Below are 17,193 nucleotides of genomic sequence, written 5' to 3'. Positions count from 1 at the left end.
GGGCTTCCGCTTGCGCTCTCTCCTTGCAGGCACCTGCCCCATGGCTTACACAGAGCTCCAAAGGGCCCAAAGAAAAAGGATTAAAAGGAGCTGAGAGATTCCTTTTATACAGCCGCATATTTTACATCCCATATACATATATGCCTATACACACACATACATCTCCCCAGCAGGGGCCTTAAAGCAGTCAGGATTCAGCCTCACTGCGACGCGCCGTCCTTCTCTGTGGGGCACCCTTGTTCCTGATCCATCTCAGGGGGATCCTTGGCCCGTCTCTCCCTCTGCACGGCGTGGAGGTGGACGGTGGGTGTGCTGGGGTCCTTGCCCACCCCTTGGCTGGGGTCACTGGCCCCATGCTCAGGGTGATGCCGCTGGATGTGTTTGATGACCTGAAACTTCTGCTTGGCCTTGTAGGGACAGTAGCGGCAGAAGAAGGGGTGCTCGTTGGTGTGTGTCAGGTAATGGTGGCGCAGGCCAGCTGCCCAGCGGAAAGCCCGCCCGCAGGCATTGCAGACATAGGGCTTCTCCTCGCTGTGCTTCTTCAGGTGGGTCTTGAGGAGGAAGCGGGTCTTGAAGGCCTTGCCGCACTGCTCGCAGATGAAGGAGCGGGCCTCCCGGTGCCGTGTTTCCTTGTGCACCCGCAGGGCGTCTGCCCGGTTGGTGCGGTACTCACACTCATCACAGCGGTACGGCTTCAGACCTGTGGGGACAGGGAAGGGGATGGCACCGGGACAGGGGGGATGGTGCCCTCCATCCCACAGGTCTCACTATTCCTGTAACAGAGCATCAGTCCCCAGGGACTCCTCCCTACAGCCCATGATGTCAGCAGGCACCCCAAGACCCCCCATTTCCAAGGCATCACATGGTGCTGGGGGTCTGTACCACCCCACCTTCCATCCCAGCCTGGGACACTGTCCCCAACCCACCAGCACACAAGAAGGTGCTGCTCCCTGATTGCTGGGGGTCCTCCCCCACCTCCAGCTGGGCCACTGGTCGCAAAGGAAGCACGGAGCAGTCACAGCCCTAGTGCCCCACAGCCTGTTCCTGGTGGGCAGCACTCACCTGTGTGCTTTGTCATGTGGTACTTGAGCTGGTTCACCCACTTGCACTTGTAGCCACAGTCAGGGCAGAGGTATTTCCGCTCCTCCTTGTGGATCCGCATGTGGTACTGGGCACAGGGCAAGGAGGCAGGGTCAGGATGAGGCCATGTCCCCTGTCCTGGGGGCAGAGCTCTGTGGAGCCAGCAAGGGGCTCAAAGACAGCTCTGACATCTCAAACTGCATGGGGCAAAGAGGGCTGTCTGCTTGCCTGGCAGACTGTGGGCAGCAGGCAGGATGAGACCCCCATACTGCTCAGCTTGCTCTGTCCCAGCCTGCAGAGGGACACAGGCTTTTCTTGCCAGTTTGGTATTTAGGGCAAAGTTCGAGTTAAAACGCAGCCCAACAGAGCTAGCCCTGAGCTGAGTGTGTTGCACACCCTGGCCCAGGCAGCCCCAGAGGGCTCCTGCTCAGCTTGGCCATTAAAAAAGTCAATATTTCTTTTAGCAAAACCAGACCATTTTCCCCTCCATTACCCCATACCTGGCCCTCCTGTTCCAGGAAAGGCCCTTACCATGCATAAGGATGCTAATCACCTACAGGAATGAGGGCAGGGTCTGACTCTGCTTGCAGGGAAGCTGAGCTTTCCCTGCACTGTGTCTAACCGGTGTCACAGAGCATGCTGCAACCCAGCAGGCAGAAAACTTGGCTTCGAGGGGTGCAAGGCTGCACCCAGAGGATGCCAGAGATGTCAGTGGGAAGAGTGAACTCAGACAGCTGCCCACCTTCTTGCTTTGCTACAAATACCCCTTCCCCTTAATCTGCAATAGCAGGGAGCAGGGAAGAAACATACTGAGTTTTATCCACTCGCCTCCTATTTCTGTATGAGCCACAGAAGAGAAAAAAAAACTCCCCTTGGGAGTTTCTTCTTCCCCAAATCCCCATCTCGGGATCCGCCCACAACCCATGTAGATGCAGTAGGATATATCCCCAAGCAGGGCTCTCACCTTGAGACGTGAAGGGTCGGCGCAGGCGTATTTACAGAGGTGGCACTTGTAGGGCTTCTCGCCAGTGTGGATGCGGATGTGCCATGTGATCTTCTGCCTGTTCTTGGTGGTATACTCGCAGTCTGAGCACTTGTACACGCGGGTGCCCCCGTGGCCCTTCATATGCTGGTCGAAGACGAGCTGGTGGCGGCAGGCAAAGTCACAGAAGGGGCACCGCAGGGGTTTGTCCTGGGGGGTGGCTGGCTCGTGGCTCTCCACATAATGCCGCACCAGCTGCTGCCGCTCCTTGGCTGCAAAGCTGCACAGCTCACAACGGTGGCTGAAATGCTGCGTCTTGTGCTCCTCCAGAGCCTCCCGGGTGGCAAAGGTCTCCTTGCAGGTACTGCACTCCAGGTGCGGGTGCTGCTTCTGCACGTGGCACTTGAGCGTGGCCTCGCTGTGGCACACGAAGCCGCAGCGTGGGCAGCCGTAGGACACCTTCTCCTCGTGCCGCCGCAGGACATGCTGCTTGAGGGCCGTCTCGGAGCTGAAGCGAGCCTCGCAGCGGGAGCAGCCAAAGTTGAGCTCGCCGCGGTGGCAGCTGTTGACGTGGCGGGTGATGTCATTCTGCAGGTAGCTGCTGTAGTCACAGAGCGGGCAGAAGTGGGTGGGCGTCTTCTCGTGCACCCGCAGGCGGTGGATGCGCAGCTTGGAGTTGGTGCCAAAGGTCTGGCTGCAGATGCCGCAGGCGATGCGCCCCACGCCGGTGTGCAGGGACTGGTGGGCTTCCAGGCGGTATCGCCGCGTGGTGCTGAACTCACAGTAGCGGCACTTGTGCGGCTTCACCCCCTCGTGCTTGATGCGGACGTGCTGCCGCAGGCAGCGGGCCTGCTTGCAGGTGAACTCGCACTGGCGGCACTGCAGCTGTGGCCGCTTGCTGTAGTGCTTGCGGTGCAGCTTGCGGTGCAGCCGCAGGGCTTTAGCCACCTTGGAGGTGAAGGGGCAGGAGGAGCAGCGAAACTCGCCCAGCGCCACGCAGCCCCTCTTCTTGTGCGTCTTCATGGCCCGTTCCTGGTGACAGGTGAAAGGGCAGGTGGGGCAGGAGAAACGCCTTCTCTTGCGCAGGGTGGATTTTGGGGTGGCTGCATCCTGGGGGGGCTCAGTGGGCTGGCCTATTTCAATGCTGGCCGGACCCCTTTCGGGGAGCTCGGTGCTTTGGGGTCTGTGCTCCTCAGGATGCACAATGTGCTTCTCAGCACAGTGACTCTTGAGGGCTCGCCGGGAGCGGAAAGCCTCAGGGCACAGGGAGCACCAGAACTGCTCCAGGCTCCGGCACCCATCCTCCACGTGGGAGGTGATGGTGGAGACACGGGAGCACACGAAGGAGCAGGCATTGCAGTGCAGCTTCCCTCCCTCCAGACGATATTTCTCCAAGGGTTTCCCAAGCTGAGGGGGACAAGCATCTCCACCTGGATCGGCACCATCCCCTGGCTGGGGAGGCTCTTCTACCACCTCCGTGCTGTCACCCAGCAGGGATTTCTCAGGAGTAGGACAGCCCAAGGCCCGTCCCCCACCCAAAGGACTGCCTGCTGCCTTCGTTTTACCAGGCAGCAGTTCATCTTCCCAGGGGTTCTCACCATGCCCAGACTCCTCTGAGCCTCCCCTTTCGCTCTCCGATGTTTCCATACCGTTATCACCAGGCTGGTCAGCAGGTTGGCACAACCCAGGTGGCTCCTGACCAGCTGGTTTGAGGATCTTGTTCTTCTTCAGGAGGACCGGGCACTTCTTGAGGAGATGGGTGTTGAGTCCCCTTTGCTGCTTAAAGCTGGCGCCGCACTCGTGGCACACGAGCGGGGCCCGGCGGCTCTGACAGCTAGCCTTGGAGTGCAGGGACATGGATTTCTCCTTCCGTGTGATGTACGAGCACTTCTCGCACTTAAAGATCTGGCTCTCTGACTGCACCACCAGCATCTGCACCCTGCCCTCCAGCACCAGCGTCTCCGCCTGCTCCTTGTCCTGCTTTCGCAGTGCCTTCAGCACCGATTCCGAGCCACCTCTGGCATCATCACCAGAGGTGGCTGCATCCTCTGGGACAGGTGGCTGGCTCTGCTCAGCCATCTTCAGCACACTGAGCCAGGCCTCTGGCAGCTCAGCTTGGCTGGTCTCTCTCATCTCAGTGTCTGCCATCAGCTTGGGGTGGTCCGAGCATGACCCCTCAAGGTGGCCTGTGGTCTCCCTTAGGGTATCTTTTCCCTGGCTATCTCCTGCCGCTGCCCTGTCCTCCAGCCTCACTGCCTCGTCCTGCTGTACATCTGGGTCCTCTTCGTCAAAGTCCGGGATGTCTTCAAGCGTATTGTCATTGTCCTCCAAGCTAAGGTCATCCTGGGAGCCCAGCATCTCATAGGCTGCAGGAGGCTCCTTGCAGGACAGCATTTCCACACTCTCTGGCTGTGTCATGCAGGATTCTCCATTCAAATGCTCCAGGAGGGGGTCAGATGAGACGTTCAGTGCCTCCAACTGCAATGTGCAGCTCTCCGCCATGTCCCCAGAAGCAGCAAGCTCAGTCGAGCCTGCTGGAGCGTCTCCTTGCATGCAGTCATCTCCCAGGGCATGACCAGCAGTGGGATGACTCTGCTCCCCCTCACCCACACCTCCCTCTGCCTCGCCGCCACTCTGGTGCGGAGCGGTATCCTGCCCAAGGAGGGGCATCACGAACGCTTGCTCCTCTTCTTTCCCCTGGGACTCCAGCTGGGTTGGATTCACCTTTGCCCACTGCTCCTTGCTGGCAAGGGGGGAGCTGGGATCCGCACGCAGGGCTGCGCCGAGCTCGTAGCCGAAGAGTGCCTCGGACGAGCTGATCTCCAGCTCCTTGCTAGCGTAGTTGTCCAGCCAGTCCTTGTCACCGGGGACGTAGCCGTGAATCTTGCGCTTGTGGAAGAAGAGGCTGGTGTTGCTGAAGGTGCAGTAGGAGCAGAGGGCGCAGCGAAACTCCTTCTGCTTGGTGTGCTTGCAGTTCTCATGGTTCAGCAGCGCCTGCTTGTACTTTGTCTGGTAGGTGCAGTACTGGCACTGGAAGATAGGCACCTGGTAGTTCTGTGAGTGCTTTGCCTGCATGTGTTTCTGCAGCTCGTACTTGCGCTTGCAAGCGAAGCCACACACCTCACAGATCAGACTTTTGCCCTGGTGCCGCAGCTTGTGGCTGCTCAGCTGGTCGGCACGATGGCACCGGTACGAGCACTGGTTGCATTGGTACCTGTGGGGAAAGCAGAATCGGTCAGGAAGCGTGAGGAACCAGGGCATGCTGAGCCCTACCAGACATGCTGAGCTCTGCTTCCCGGTCACGGACACTAGGGGAAGCAGTACTGTTCAGTTTGCCAGATACGACCTTCAGCATCCAGGCAGCTCTTACCACAGGCAATTCGTCCCTGCTGCAGCCTTTAGTGCTGCTTGTGCTTCACATCCTAAGACTGGGGACGGGAAGTATCTTCCCTGGGTATCCCATACAGTGACCGCAACACCCCCCATGCACACATATCACACCAGCAGCACCTCCAGCATCCCTGGAGGCAGACTAGACCCAAAGGAGGTGATAATAGAGGTAAAAACAGGTTTTGGCAGATTCCTGCACATGCCCAAGCTGGCCTTAGCCCACAAACATCAGCAGAGCCCATGAATCCAAGCTCAGAGCTGCACTGATATGGTAATACACCTCCTTTGCAGCACAGACACACCAAAGATAACTTTGCCTCTGCAGCACCACGCTGGCAACAACCTGCAAGCTCAAGGACTGCATTTGTTACATGCCAGGCAAAGCAGACTGTAGCCATCCTCCAGGCACGAGAGAGTCTGGCATACAACGCAGCCCAGAGCAGCAGACCCCCAGAGCAGAATTTGGGAAGCCCTGACTATGCTGCCAGGCTAGCAGGGCTGGGAGTCGTACCGGAGATCTCCAGTGTGCTTGCGCATGTGGACATTCAGGTAGTGCTTCCACTTGGTGATATACCCGCACTCAGTACACATGAAGTTCTTGTCGTTGGAGTGGGTCAGCATGTGCTTGGACAGATAGCTCACATCCCGGCACGTGAAGTCGCAGAGCTCACACTTGTGAGGTTTCTCTCCTGCAAGCAACACAGGAATGCTCTCAGCATGACACCCAGCTAAAGGCAGCACAGGCTGCCTTCCTCCGTGGGGAAACCAGCTCATCAGGAGATGGGGTAACAGCAGGGACGAGGGCATGCCACAACTGCAGCCAAGTGATGCAATGGTGGAAGAGCCAGTGATGGGACCCAGGAGCCCTGACCCAGCCCTCCCTACCCACTCAGAGTCAGGGCAGACTGTCCCCCTATCCCAGCTTGGCTCTCAGAACCCCCGCAGCAAACACCCACCGGTGTGCAGCAGCATGTGCCGGATGAGCACCCTCTTGTGTGCGGTGGCAAAGGTGCATTCGGTGCACTTGTGGATCTTCTCGTTGGCGTGCATCTTGCCCACGTGGTCGTGAAACTCCACAGGGTTGAAAGTGGCATAGGGGCAGAAGCTGCACTGCAGCTGCTCGCTGCCTGGGTGCCCCTGCTTCTTGTGCTTGCGGAAAACGTGCTTGTTGGAGCAGATGAAGTCACACTGCTGGCAGTGGAAGGCATAGTGGGTTTTTCGGTGAGCCTCCATGGCCTCAGCCGTGCCGAAGAGCAGCGAGCAGGCATGGTACTTGCACTCCACCGCCTTGATGCCATGAGCATCCTTGAGGTGACGGACAAATTCCTTCCGGTCCTCTGCACAGTAGCCACAGCCCCCCTGGAAGCAGCTCAGCCTCTTGGGCTCGGCTTTGTGAGTCTTCAAGTGCTCTTTGAGAGCCTGGCTGAGCCGAAACTTCTCCTCGCAGACAGGGCAGGAGTAAACATCAGAGTAGAAGTTGGAAATGTCCTCATGCATGCTGGCCATGTGGCGGTTGAGGGCATTCTTCTCCACTGAGCTGTAGTGGCAGAGTGGGCAGCGGTGGGCCTTCTCACCCGTCTCCCGCATCATGTGGATTTTCAGTTTGCTTTTGCTGGTAAAGTACTTGTGGCAGTTGGGGCACTGCAGGCTGGGGTCAGGGAAGTGCAGGTGGAGGTGCTCCACCAGGTGCGTCCGCTTCTTGAAGCACCGCTTGCATTCAGGGCACATGTGGGTTTTGTAGAGGTACTCGGAGCCCTCCACAACATCTCCTGTGAGAGCAGAGGAGGGGAAGCCATCAGCAGGGAAGAGACAAAGAAGAAGAGCACAGGCAGATGTTCTCTGCCTGATCCAGCTGTGATGCGGTGAGGGTTTATCATATATGCAGTCACACGACAGCCATCTTCTTGGATGGACTGTCCCCACTCCAAGCCAACAGCATGGTTCAGGTGGGCTCCTTCCAGCTCAACACTGGCAAAGATGATCCAGTGCAGCCTGAATCAGGTTGGCCCGTGTGCCCCCACTCCCCAAAGCCAGGCAGACTTTTGCCTGCTTTAGTCTGAGCCTGGCAGCAGCAGAGGACAAGCAAGAGGAGAAGGGACACATTTGCTTGGGCAGGGGAGGGGGGAAACAGTGCAGTGGTACGTGCAGGAGACATGAGGCTGCTGGATGGCACAGGACCCCCATGTCCCACCAGCCCAGCCCATGTCTCCCCACCAGTCTAGAGGCCACACTGATTGTTCATAATACAAAGTCCAAGCAGCCCCCCGGTATGGCTCCGCATCCTACCTTTGAAGTGCTGTGCCCGCAGCACTCTGGCTTTCTTGGGAGCCGCCTTCCCATCCTCTTTGGCCTTGCCTTCACAGGGGCTCTCACCATCCTCCTCTGGTGACTCATCCCCACCGCTGTCTGAGTCCTCTTCTCCAGCTGATGCTTTCTGCCCCTCCAAGGAGACCTCCCCAGTGCCTGTGGGCTTTGCTGGCCTGGCTTCTGCTGCGGTGGCTTCCCAGCCAGAGTGGCAATTCCCCACCTCCTCCTGCCCTTCTGCTGCTTCAGTGGGGAAAGACAGAGATCATCATGCTCCAGGCAAGAGGGAGCCACCCACCCTCACCCACACATGTGCAAAAAACCCTCTGGCTGAGATGGGGGTACAAACCATGCCGCAGGGAGGGAGGAACGCAAGGCTCCCTAGCCCTCTGGCAGCAGAGCCTCTTCCACTCCTCCCAGTTGCAACTGGGATGCAGGAACATGGTCAGCCTCTGCGGCACCCACAAGCCCTGACCCCTCCCACCCAGCCGTACCTGATGGCAGGATGCAGCGCTGCTGCGCGAGGCCGTGGGGTGCTGAGCCAGGATGGCTGCGAGTCACGAGGGTCTCATCAGGGGTCTCCGCAGCATGGCCCTTCCTGTGCTGCCAGAAGAGCTTGGCATTGGCTGTGATGAAGTCGCAGTGGCCACAGTGGAAGGGAAAGTGGGTGCGGTGGTGCTGCTCCATGGCTGGGCGGCTGGGGAAGAGCAGCGGGCAGGCACGGTAGGTGCAGGACACAGGGGAGGCCCCATGCAGGCGGCGCAGGTGGCCACGTAGTTGCTTGCGGTCCTCCGTGGTAAAGCAGCAGCCCTTCTCGGGGCAGGGCAGGGCTCCCAGTGGGGTGCGGTGGGTCTTGAAGTGCTCCTTGAGATCTCCAGGCTGCTTGAACACCTCCCGGCAGATAGGGCACAGCAGGCACTCCAGAGCAGAGGCTTCCTGCTTGCTGGCTCCAGGTGGTTCCGAGGCCCCCGGCTCACTCTGGCCCTCGCTGGCAGAAGCCAACAGTGCCCTAGGGAGCTCCAGGTGCCCTGAGGGGGGCAGCAGCAGACACTGGTGCTGGGACAGCAGGGAGGCCTCCGGGAAGCTCTGGCTGCACCTCTCACAGAAATAGAGCTCCACCACTTTGACCAGCACCTCTGCAGAGACCGAAGGGCAAGCATTACAAAGGACTTTTGCCAGGCCCAGAGTTTGGGACTGGCAGTTCAGTTCCAGCTTCAGATAGGGAGAATACAGCCCTGTTGCCATACATTACAGTTTGGAGAACCATGGCCCTCCTCTGCCCGCGTTATCCCAGGACATCTCCCATAAGAAAGGGGACACCACCACCTAGGTGACCATGACGACCAGGTCTGACCCTTAGCACCTCTGAAGCATGCAGAGACGTGAGGCTGGCTCAGCGTCGTTCCTAGCAGGATGTGCCCACACTGGACCCAGGTGAGAAGCATGCTGGGGGCAGCAGTCCATGGTGGAGTTCTCCACCTGGTCCCTACTGACAGCCCCGAGAGACCCCCTCACCCGGCATGCAACTCCCACAGCCGTCCCTCCCCATCTGCAAACCCAGCTTGTGCCAGGTCTGCACTGAATGGTAGCACCAAACTCATGATGCACACAGGGTCAGAGACACAAGGACATCGTGCTGTCCCCAGGGTACCAGCTAGGGGGGACAGGGGCCCTGGCCAGACTTCTCTCCCTCTGCTGAGCACCACAGGGCCACACTGCCCTCCCTGTACCCCATACCTGTGGCATTGGCTGCGTTGCTCAGGGTCACGTTGCCAGCCACTGCCTCGATGAATATTTCCACATTGCTTCCTTCAGCGTGAGCCCCTTCCCCAGGCATCGATGCCTCTGCCAGCAGCAAGTCCTGGCTAGCAGTGAGCGGGGGTGTCCCGGCCAGGCCAGCACTATCCACACCAGGGCTTCCCATGGCTCCTGCCTCTCCTGGTGTGGGCAGGAGCAGTTCCGAGCACAGGGCCTCCATCTCCCTGCTGGCACCCTCAGAGACGGCCACTTCTGCGCTCATTGCCACCGAGCACTGTCTTGGTGCTGCCCGGGAGGGTCTCTCACTCTGAAACAGAAGAAAGGGCTTTAAACGAGGGAGAACCCAGAGGCCTAGGGGTCCTACAGGATTCTGGGGGGCTGCCTGCAGTGCCAGTCCCCAAGCAGAGGTATGAATCTGGGTACCTGAACGCTGTCTCCCTTCTGCTGTGCCCCAAGTGGGATGCTGACAAAACCCCCTACCACAGGGGACACAGGGGTGCAAGGACCCCCATACCCCCCTGAAAGATGCCTGGGGGCCTCTCCCTGAGCCCAACAGCTAGGGCTTGCTCCCCAGGCCCAAGCAGACCCAGACCCAGGCCTATCCCCCCCAAGACCTGGGCCCAGGTGGGCCCCAGCCCGAGCCCAACTCCCAGACTCGGGCTCAGCCTCGAGCGAGGAGGTGCCCACCGCGAGTCCCCGCACGGCCGGGGCCGCCCCAGCCCCCTCGCCCCGCAGCCCCGGCCTGTCCCCGTCACCCCGGGCCGGGGACTCAAGCTGGGCCCCAGTGCCTCCAGCCCTGACACATCTCGGTGGTGCACGCCGGGCGGGAGGGAGCGCCGCCCTTTGTGCGGCTCGCGCCGCCGCTCTGCTCTGCCCCGCCGCCCGACCCGGCCCCGCTCTATGGTGCCAGCCGGCAGCCGGCCGGAAGCAGCGCCGGGCGGAAGTGAGGGTCGGGGCCATAGAGAGCGGGGCGGGGCGGGCCAGAGCGGCGTTGCGTGGAGGTGAGGGGCGCCGGGGCCGGGGCCGGGGCCGCGGCCGCCATTGCCATGGGAGCGAGGGGAGCGGACGGGGGCTGGGCCTCTGCTATGGGGATGGCTGGTGTGAGGCCGGGTCTCCTGCAGAGGAAGGTGGGCTCCTGCTGCGGGGCTGAGGCTCGGGGGCGGGGGGAGGGGGGAAGGCCCCGCGGCGGGGCAGGGACCGTGGGGCAGGGGACGCCCTGCCTTGGGAAGGAGCCTTGCTGCGGGGTCCGGCCGTGTTGTGGGGGAGGTGGGATCCTGCTTGAGGGAGCAGAGTCTGTCTGTCTGTCTGTATGTATGTATGTTGGAAGCTCCCCCTCATCCCTTATATCATAGAATGGTTTAGGTACAAAAGGACCTTAAAGATTATCTAGTTCCAAACCCTCTGCCATGGGCAGGGACACCTTCTGCTAGACAAATTCGTATCCAGCCTGGCGCCCTGAACACCTCCAGGGGTGGGGCCTCCACAAATTCCCTGGGCAACCTGTTCCAGTGCTTCACCACACTCATAGCAAAAAATTTATTCCTGATATCCGATCTTAATCTGCCCACTTGCAGTTTGAAGCCATTACTCCTCGTCCTGTCACTACATGCCCTTGTAAAACATCCCTCTCCAGCTTTCTTGTAGGCACCCTTCAGATACTGGAAAGCTGCTATAAGGTCTCCCCAGAGCCTTCTCTTCTCCAGGCTGAATAACCCCAACTGTCTCAGTCTGTCTTCACAGGAGAGGTGCTGCAGCCCTCTGATTGTCTTTGTGGCCCTGTCTGACATATATCTGACAGACTCTGCTGGGGGAGCTGGAGAAACTTCTAAGCCTCCTAAGTGTGCAGCTGCTGCCCTGTATCCAGGCACAGGGGTGCTGCTTCCTCCAGTCATGCGCCCATTGCCAGCAGCAAAGAACCAGCTCAGCCTGGGGATGTGCTTCAGCTTTTTCAAACAATAAACCTTAAATAATTGCAGTGCTCATGATTTCTAGCTATTTAAAGAATAAAACTCTGGGTTTATTGTCATAGCTGAAAAAGCAACAGATGCTCCTGTGCTTCCTTGACAGCCTCCAGCTCCTGGCTCCCTCCTGCCTTTCTCAGAGGCTGCAGAGAGGGAGGAGGCTCCTGTGGCCAGCAGCTGTCTGAACCCCTGGTAATAAGAAAAGCATGGGTGTGGGAGATCCAAATGTGCCAGGCAACCTTTCACCTTGAGAACTGACCACAATACAGGGCAGGGAACTGCAGGCAATCCATTATGTCCCCTGCTGCCATTGAGTCCTTCTCTTTCCATGCAGGTTTGTTTCCAGTGTGATGCTGTGGAGAGGAGCCACTTGACCTCCTGCAATGCCCTTTTCTGACTTTGTCTTAGCACTGAAAGACAACCCGTACTTTGGGGCTGGGTTCGGCCTCGTTGGGGTGGGCACAGCCCTGGCGTTAGCCCGGAAAGGGGCCCAGTTTGGGCTGGTGGCTTTCAGGCGCCATTATATGATCACCTTGGAGGTGCCCAGCAAGGATAAGAGCTACCACTGGCTGCTGAACTGGATCTCCCACCATGCCAAGCACACGCAGCACCTCAGTGTTGAGACGTCGTACCTGCAGCATGAAAGCGGGCGTGTCAGCACCAAGTTCGACTTTGTCCCCAGCCCTGGGAACCATTTCATCTGGTAAGGGAGAGCAGGGGAAAGCAGCCTGGGGACTGACCCTCATTTTGGCAAGGAAACTCCAACTTGGGGGGCCCGTGGAGGCAGCAGAGAGGATCCTACCGCTTCCTTGAGTCTGGATAAGGGCAGGAGATTGAAAGTAGTGATGTGAAGTGATTTCTTTATCCGAGATGAACATTACCCTTGATGCACAGTCTCGGCTGGGATCAGCTGAGTGGTGCTGGACCACAGCCCCCAACCTCGTTTTCCCACCCCAGGTATCGCAGGAAGTGGATTCGCATTGAGCGCAACCGGGAGAAGCAGATGATCGACCTGCACACGGGGACCCCTTGGGAGTCCGTCACCTTCACTGCACTGGGCACCAACCGGGAGATCTTCTTCAATATCCTCCGGGAAGGTCTGTAGCGGAGCTGTGTGGGGCCCTGCTGGGAACAGCCTGCTCCATGGAGATGCCCAGGGCTTCACGGGAGATCCTTTTCCTTGCCACTTGTTCCCTCTGCCTCTCTCTGCAGCCCGGGAGCTGGCCCTGCAGCAGCAGGAGGGGAGGACGATCATGTACACAGCCATGGGAGCAGAGTGGCGGCAGTTTGGCTTCCCGCGCCGCCGGCGGCCTCTCAGCTCTGTGGTGCTGGAGGAAGGTGTGTCAGAGAGGCTCGTCCAGGACGTGAAGGAGTTCATCGACAACCCCAAGTGGTACAGCGAGAGAGGCAAGGCTCTGGCGTGCTGTCCTCTGTATCGTGCCCAGTGTGGCTTCTTAGCCCCCTGCAGCCATGGCTGTGGGGCACCGCCTCAGGCAGATCCCACAAATGAGTGAGCCCAGGTGCTGAGCTCAGGCCTGGATCTGCAAAGGGACAAACTCCACTTGGTTGAGTCCAATCCTGGAAACCATCATAAGCCACGGAGTTCATTGCTCCTGTGATGCTGCTGTGGGGTGGGGGAGGATGCCTGTTGTCCTCTCTGGAAATGGCTACAGAGAGATTTTGTCCTGCTGCTTGCCTTCCCTGGTGTATCCTCTGTGTGTGCTCAGCATAGCCCTGTGGCTCTGGGGGAGAGAGCTCAGAGCCACCCAGCTGGTTCCTAAAATGACACTGTCTTCCTAGGGATCCCCTACCGAAGAGGCTACCTGCTGTATGGGCCTCCCGGCTGTGGGAAAAGCAGCTTCATGTGAGTATTGCCAGCTGGCTAACGGCAGTTTTCCTGCCAGCTGCCTGCTCCAGGGCGCAGCAGTTTGGTGAGAGGATGTGGATGACTTTGGGTTTGAAATGCAGGAGTGGGCTGTGCCTCCTGTATGGTGCCTGGTGTAAGCGTTTGCATTGCTGGCACCGTGACAGGTCAGGGTGACGAGCCCTTTATGCCCTTGCTTTGCACAGTACTGCATGGCACCAGTAGGTTGAGCAAGGGCTCCCACCTGCCCCCCGTATCTGATCCCTGATGGGGGAGGATGCCTCTGCCCTCTCTCCTGTTGCTGGTCAGGGAGATACGGTTCTTCCTCTGCTCTGGGCTTTCTTGCTGTGATTCACTCCTGTGGTTTGCATCCTTCCCAGCACAGCCCTGGCTGGGGAGCTGCAGTACAGTATCTGCCTGATGAGTCTCAGTGACCGCAGCCTCTCCGATGACCGGCTCAATCACCTCCTGAGTGTTGCACCGCAGCAGAGCATCATCCTGCTGGAGGACGTGGACGCTGCCTTCGTCAGTCGGGACCTCGCCGCTGAGAGTGAGCAGTGCCCCTGTTCCTGGGCCAGGAGCGGGAGGGAGGTTTGCTGGCTGTGCTGGGGGAAGGTTTGGACTCCGGGCTGCTCTGGTGCACCAGCAGAGACCAGGAGTGGGCAGCTCTCTGGGGCCTCAGGGCCCAAGCTGGACCTCGCCCAGCTTTGGCTAGGCTTTATAAAAGGAAATTTGGGTTCTTTATCCTCAAGCAAAACCACTTCTCCTGTCCAGCTGTTTTCAGCATGATTCAGCATGAGGGAGGGAATGGCTTTGCCCCTCATTCTCTTTTTTGGTTCCCAGGGGTGTGGGTGGGCAGGGGAAAGAAAGAGCGGGGCACTTGGCTTAAGCCTCCAGTGATAGGGAAGTGGCCTGCAAGACTGCATGGGGTGAGTAGCCAATGGATATGGTCTCAGATGCCTCTATCCCCAGACCCGGCTATGTACCAAGGCATGGGGCGCCTGACCTTCAGCGGCCTCCTCAACGCACTGGATGGTGTGGCCTCCACGGAGGCCAGAATTGTCTTCATGACCACCAACTACGTGGACAGGTTAGAGCCGCCCTCTGGGAGGGAACAGGGAGGGTAGCACGGGAGAACCTTTCTCCCTTTTGATGACCTATATGGATGGCTGTTTGCATCCTCCACTGTGAGGACTGGGGGGTTCAGGTTTCCCAAATCCTCCCTCGCGATACAAACCCCTTGATGTCTAATCGGGATCCCCTTCTATCACCCGATGACCCCTCCCCACCTGGGAAGTGAAATCAGGGAAAAAAAAGGAAACACGAGGGTTAAAATATAAACCAATTTAATAGAATAAGACTTCATAATTAACATTAATAACACTAAAGAACCAATATTGATCCCGATACCAATATAAAATACACAAGGATTATACTCAGCCAGTTCTATCAGTAGGGAGCTGTGCACTCCCAGCAGTAGATGGCAAATGTTGGACACTGCAAGCACTACAGCGTCGGGAGGAAGGGAAGGGCTCAGGGGTCCGACACTTGGGCAAGAAGCTCTCTGGATTGCAGCATTAAGGGAGAGAGAGAACTTCTCAGCAAACTTTCTAATTTTTATTGAATTTGATGTTCATGGTATGAAATAATCCTGTCGGCCAGCCTGGGTCAAGTGCCCAGGTCTTGCTCCTCCTCATCCCTGCACCTGGCTAAACTTGAAAACACTGAGACCTTGAAAACCACATAGCATAGCTGGCTGTAAAGTAATTTTTTTCACAAGTTCAGACACTAGAGTCTTCTAAAAGTGCAGTTTTCCCAAGCATTAGAAGAGAAATTAGTCCTGTGTCTCTCAAACCAGGACACTGTGCTGGCATGGAGGGTGGCTTCCTGTGGGACCCAAACTGCAGAGACACTGATCAGGTTTTCAAGGCACTCTTTTGTCTCTTGACAGGCTGGACCCAGCCCTGGTGCGGCCCGGCCGTGTGGATCTCAAGCAGTATGTGGGCCACTGCTCCCGTTGGCAGCTTGCCTGCATGTTCCAGCGCTTCTACCCCGAACAGCCCCCGGCTGCAGCCGAGCGGTTTGCAGAGCAGGCGCTGGCGGTCTCCAAACAGATCAGCGCTGCCCAGGTGCAGGGCCACTTCATGCTCTACAAGACGGACCCTGAAGGAGCCATTTCAAACGTATGCTCCATCCTGCAGTGACCAGGGGCCAGCTTTCCCCTGCCACGCTGCAAGGACTCGGACAAGGACTTGACCATCCCAAGGATGCTGTGGAGCTGCCCAGCCGTGCAGGCCAGGTCTCTGTTCACCTCTCCTCACCAAGGTCTTGGCTTTTTATTAAAACACGGGGAGAGTCAGAGCTGCCAGCCCTGCAGCAGGAAGAGGGGAACGGCTCTTGCTGCTCCCCAGACTCGGTGCTACTGCACTGGCCCCACTCGCCAGCATGTGTCTCCTGCTGGAATTGCCATAAGCTGCCGAGGCTCCTGGATGTGAATCCCCTTCCTTGTGGGGCACTCTGGGGACGCCCCAGATGGGCATTTCCCTGGGGCAGGACATTGGGGTGCTGCACTGATAAAGAGCTGCTGGTCTTTGCAGGGAGAATGGTTTTCACTGGTGTTTGAATATCCTCTGTGAAGTACACAACATAGCTCATGGCTCTCTTGTCCCTTTGCCTGTTAGTTGCCCCACTATCCAGCTGCTGGTCCAGAGCCCTCCTGACCAGGGCCTGGCACAGCCAGTACTGCAAATCCAGAGTGTTTCAGAAAAAAGCAGCTCCCAAGAGACAGCTCATTATCCCTCGGGCTGCAGGCTGGTGCCACAGCTCCTGCAGTGCTGGGCTGCGATGACAAGTTGCAGATCTGCTTGGACATTCTTCTTGGGTGGGCATGACCCTCCTGCCAGAGGAGGAGATGTGGGGCTCTGGAGCTACTGCAGGCCTGCGTGTAGGGGCAGATGAGAGGCTTTGGCTGGTTACAGAATAATATCTTCCCAAGGGTTTAATGTTAACCCCAGTGTGAATTTCTGCAGCCAAGCCAGGTCAGTGCAAGGTGCGGAAATCCCTGTGGGGGTGACCAACTCCACTACCTTGCAGCAGGCAAGGCCCTGCATAGCTGAAGGAGGGATCTGGCCAGCTGTTGGCTGTCTCACAGCCTTTTCCCTGTTGCCAGCTTCCTTCTTGCCAGGAACAAAAGTCCTGTATGGGATGGTAGAGCCACAGGTGCCTGAAATGCAATCGAGAAGTGGGCAGGTTCCACACCTCCTTCTCAGTGCCACAGAGCCAAGGGTCAGGGTATGCGTGCTGACCCACAGAACGAGCCAGCCAAAGCCTCTCCTCACCCCAGTCCCTGTTTCAGAGTCCCAAAATCAGCTTCCCCAGAGCCAGCCCTGTATTCAGTGTCCTTGCTGTGGGGGCTGTGTCACCTTGGTGGGGCTGGGGGAGCTGGTTCCAGGCCAAACCCAAACCATTAGGTGCCTGCTCAGCCCTTATCTTGTCTCTGCCTTGTAGGGCCAAGGGCAAAGCTGAAGAGCACGCAGGGCTATGAAGGGGCCCAGCAGATGCCACCTGGCTGAATTTCAGCACAAATGGGTGCTGCTTTGCTGCAGCCTCGGACTCGCACAAATGTTTCCACAATTGAAGGGTTGAGTCTGTGGTCAAGGGGGAGTCTCCAGGGCAGCTCCCAGAGCAGGGTGCTGCTGTTGGCATCTCAAATCCTGTGCTTGGCCGTCCCGCAGAGGCTGACTGCTCGGATCCAGCCTTGTCTCACAAAGCTGTGGGTCAACATTGGCCAGTGAGTGACTGGCAAGTGCCTCGCAGCAGTTGGGGAGGATGGGGAAGTGGTGAGGGAGAGCCAG

General features: G+C 58.3%; 2 protein-coding genes across 6 annotated transcripts; one reads left to right on the top strand and one right to left on the bottom strand.

The window, feature by feature from the left end:
* Nucleotides 1-70: 70 nt before the first annotated feature.
* Nucleotides 71-10,430, bottom strand: ZNF142 (zinc finger protein 142). Of its 3 annotated transcripts, none has more exons than XM_074593876.1 (9): nt 10,270-10,430; nt 9,494-9,821; nt 8,251-8,892; nt 7,739-7,999; nt 6,409-7,221; nt 5,964-6,141; nt 2,045-5,276; nt 1,063-1,168; nt 71-700 (listed from the first exon to the last, which is right to left on the bottom strand). In XM_074593876.1, exons 2-9 carry the CDS (start codon nt 9,774-9,776, stop codon nt 201-203), a joined length of 6,015 nt encoding a protein of 2,004 aa, XP_074449977.1. In that variant the 5' UTR covers nt 9,777-9,821; nt 10,270-10,430; the 3' UTR covers nt 71-200. The 3 variants fall into 3 exon arrangements, with proteins under 3 accessions (XP_074449977.1, XP_074449975.1, XP_074449976.1); XM_074593874.1 differs by lacking the exon at nt 10,270-10,430 and adding an exon at nt 9,938-10,070; XM_074593875.1 differs by lacking the exon at nt 10,270-10,430 and adding an exon at nt 9,938-10,070 and having other exon boundaries at nt 7,739-7,996.
* BCS1L (BCS1 homolog, ubiquinol-cytochrome c reductase complex chaperone) lies at nt 10,341-16,345 on the top strand. Of its 3 annotated transcripts, none has more exons than XM_074593890.1 (8): nt 10,341-10,515; nt 11,810-12,178; nt 12,433-12,572; nt 12,688-12,882; nt 13,276-13,339; nt 13,720-13,889; nt 14,312-14,429; nt 15,291-16,345. In XM_074593890.1, exons 2-8 carry the CDS (start codon nt 11,859-11,861, stop codon nt 15,541-15,543), a joined length of 1,260 nt encoding a protein of 419 aa, XP_074449991.1. In that variant the 5' UTR covers nt 10,341-10,515; nt 11,810-11,858; the 3' UTR covers nt 15,544-16,345. The 3 variants fall into 3 exon arrangements, with proteins under 3 accessions (XP_074449991.1, XP_074449992.1, XP_074449993.1); XM_074593891.1 differs by having other exon boundaries at nt 10,492-10,641; nt 15,291-16,006; XM_074593892.1 differs by lacking the exon at nt 10,341-10,515 and adding an exon at nt 10,764-10,780 and having other exon boundaries at nt 15,291-16,006.
* Nucleotides 16,346-17,193: the final 848 nt, after the last annotated feature.

The sequence above is a fragment of the Larus michahellis genome, chromosome 7 (assembly GCF_964199755.1).
Source record: "Larus michahellis chromosome 7, bLarMic1.1, whole genome shotgun sequence".
Taxonomy (NCBI): Eukaryota; Metazoa; Chordata; class Aves; order Charadriiformes; family Laridae; genus Larus; species Larus michahellis.
The sequence above is the reverse complement of the archived record's forward strand: the minus strand, read 5'-3'. Positions and strand labels throughout refer to the sequence as shown.

Bases quoted from the DNA above. Each gene is read 5' to 3' on its own strand.
- ZNF142 (XM_074593876.1), bottom strand. From the start codon at position 9,776: ATGAGCGCAGAAGTGGCCGTCTCTGAGGGTGCCAGCAGGGAGATGGAG. The intron at 8,893-9,493 runs GTATGGGGTACA...CGGTCTCTGCAG, and splicing joins CAACGCAGCCAATGCCACAG to AGGTGCTGGTCAAAGTGGTG. The intron at 7,222-7,738 runs GTAGGATGCGGA...CTGCTCTCACAG, and splicing joins GCGGGCACAGCACTTCAAAG to GAGATGTTGTGGAGGGCTCC.
- BCS1L (XM_074593890.1), top strand. From the start codon at position 11,859: ATGCCCTTTTCTGACTTTGTCTTAGCACTGAAAGACAACCCGTACTTT. The intron at 12,883-13,275 runs GCAAGGCTCTGG...CTGTCTTCCTAG, and splicing joins CAAGTGGTACAGCGAGAGAG to GGATCCCCTACCGAAGAGGC. The intron at 13,890-14,311 runs GTGAGCAGTGCC...CTCTATCCCCAG, and splicing joins TCGGGACCTCGCCGCTGAGA to ACCCGGCTATGTACCAAGGC.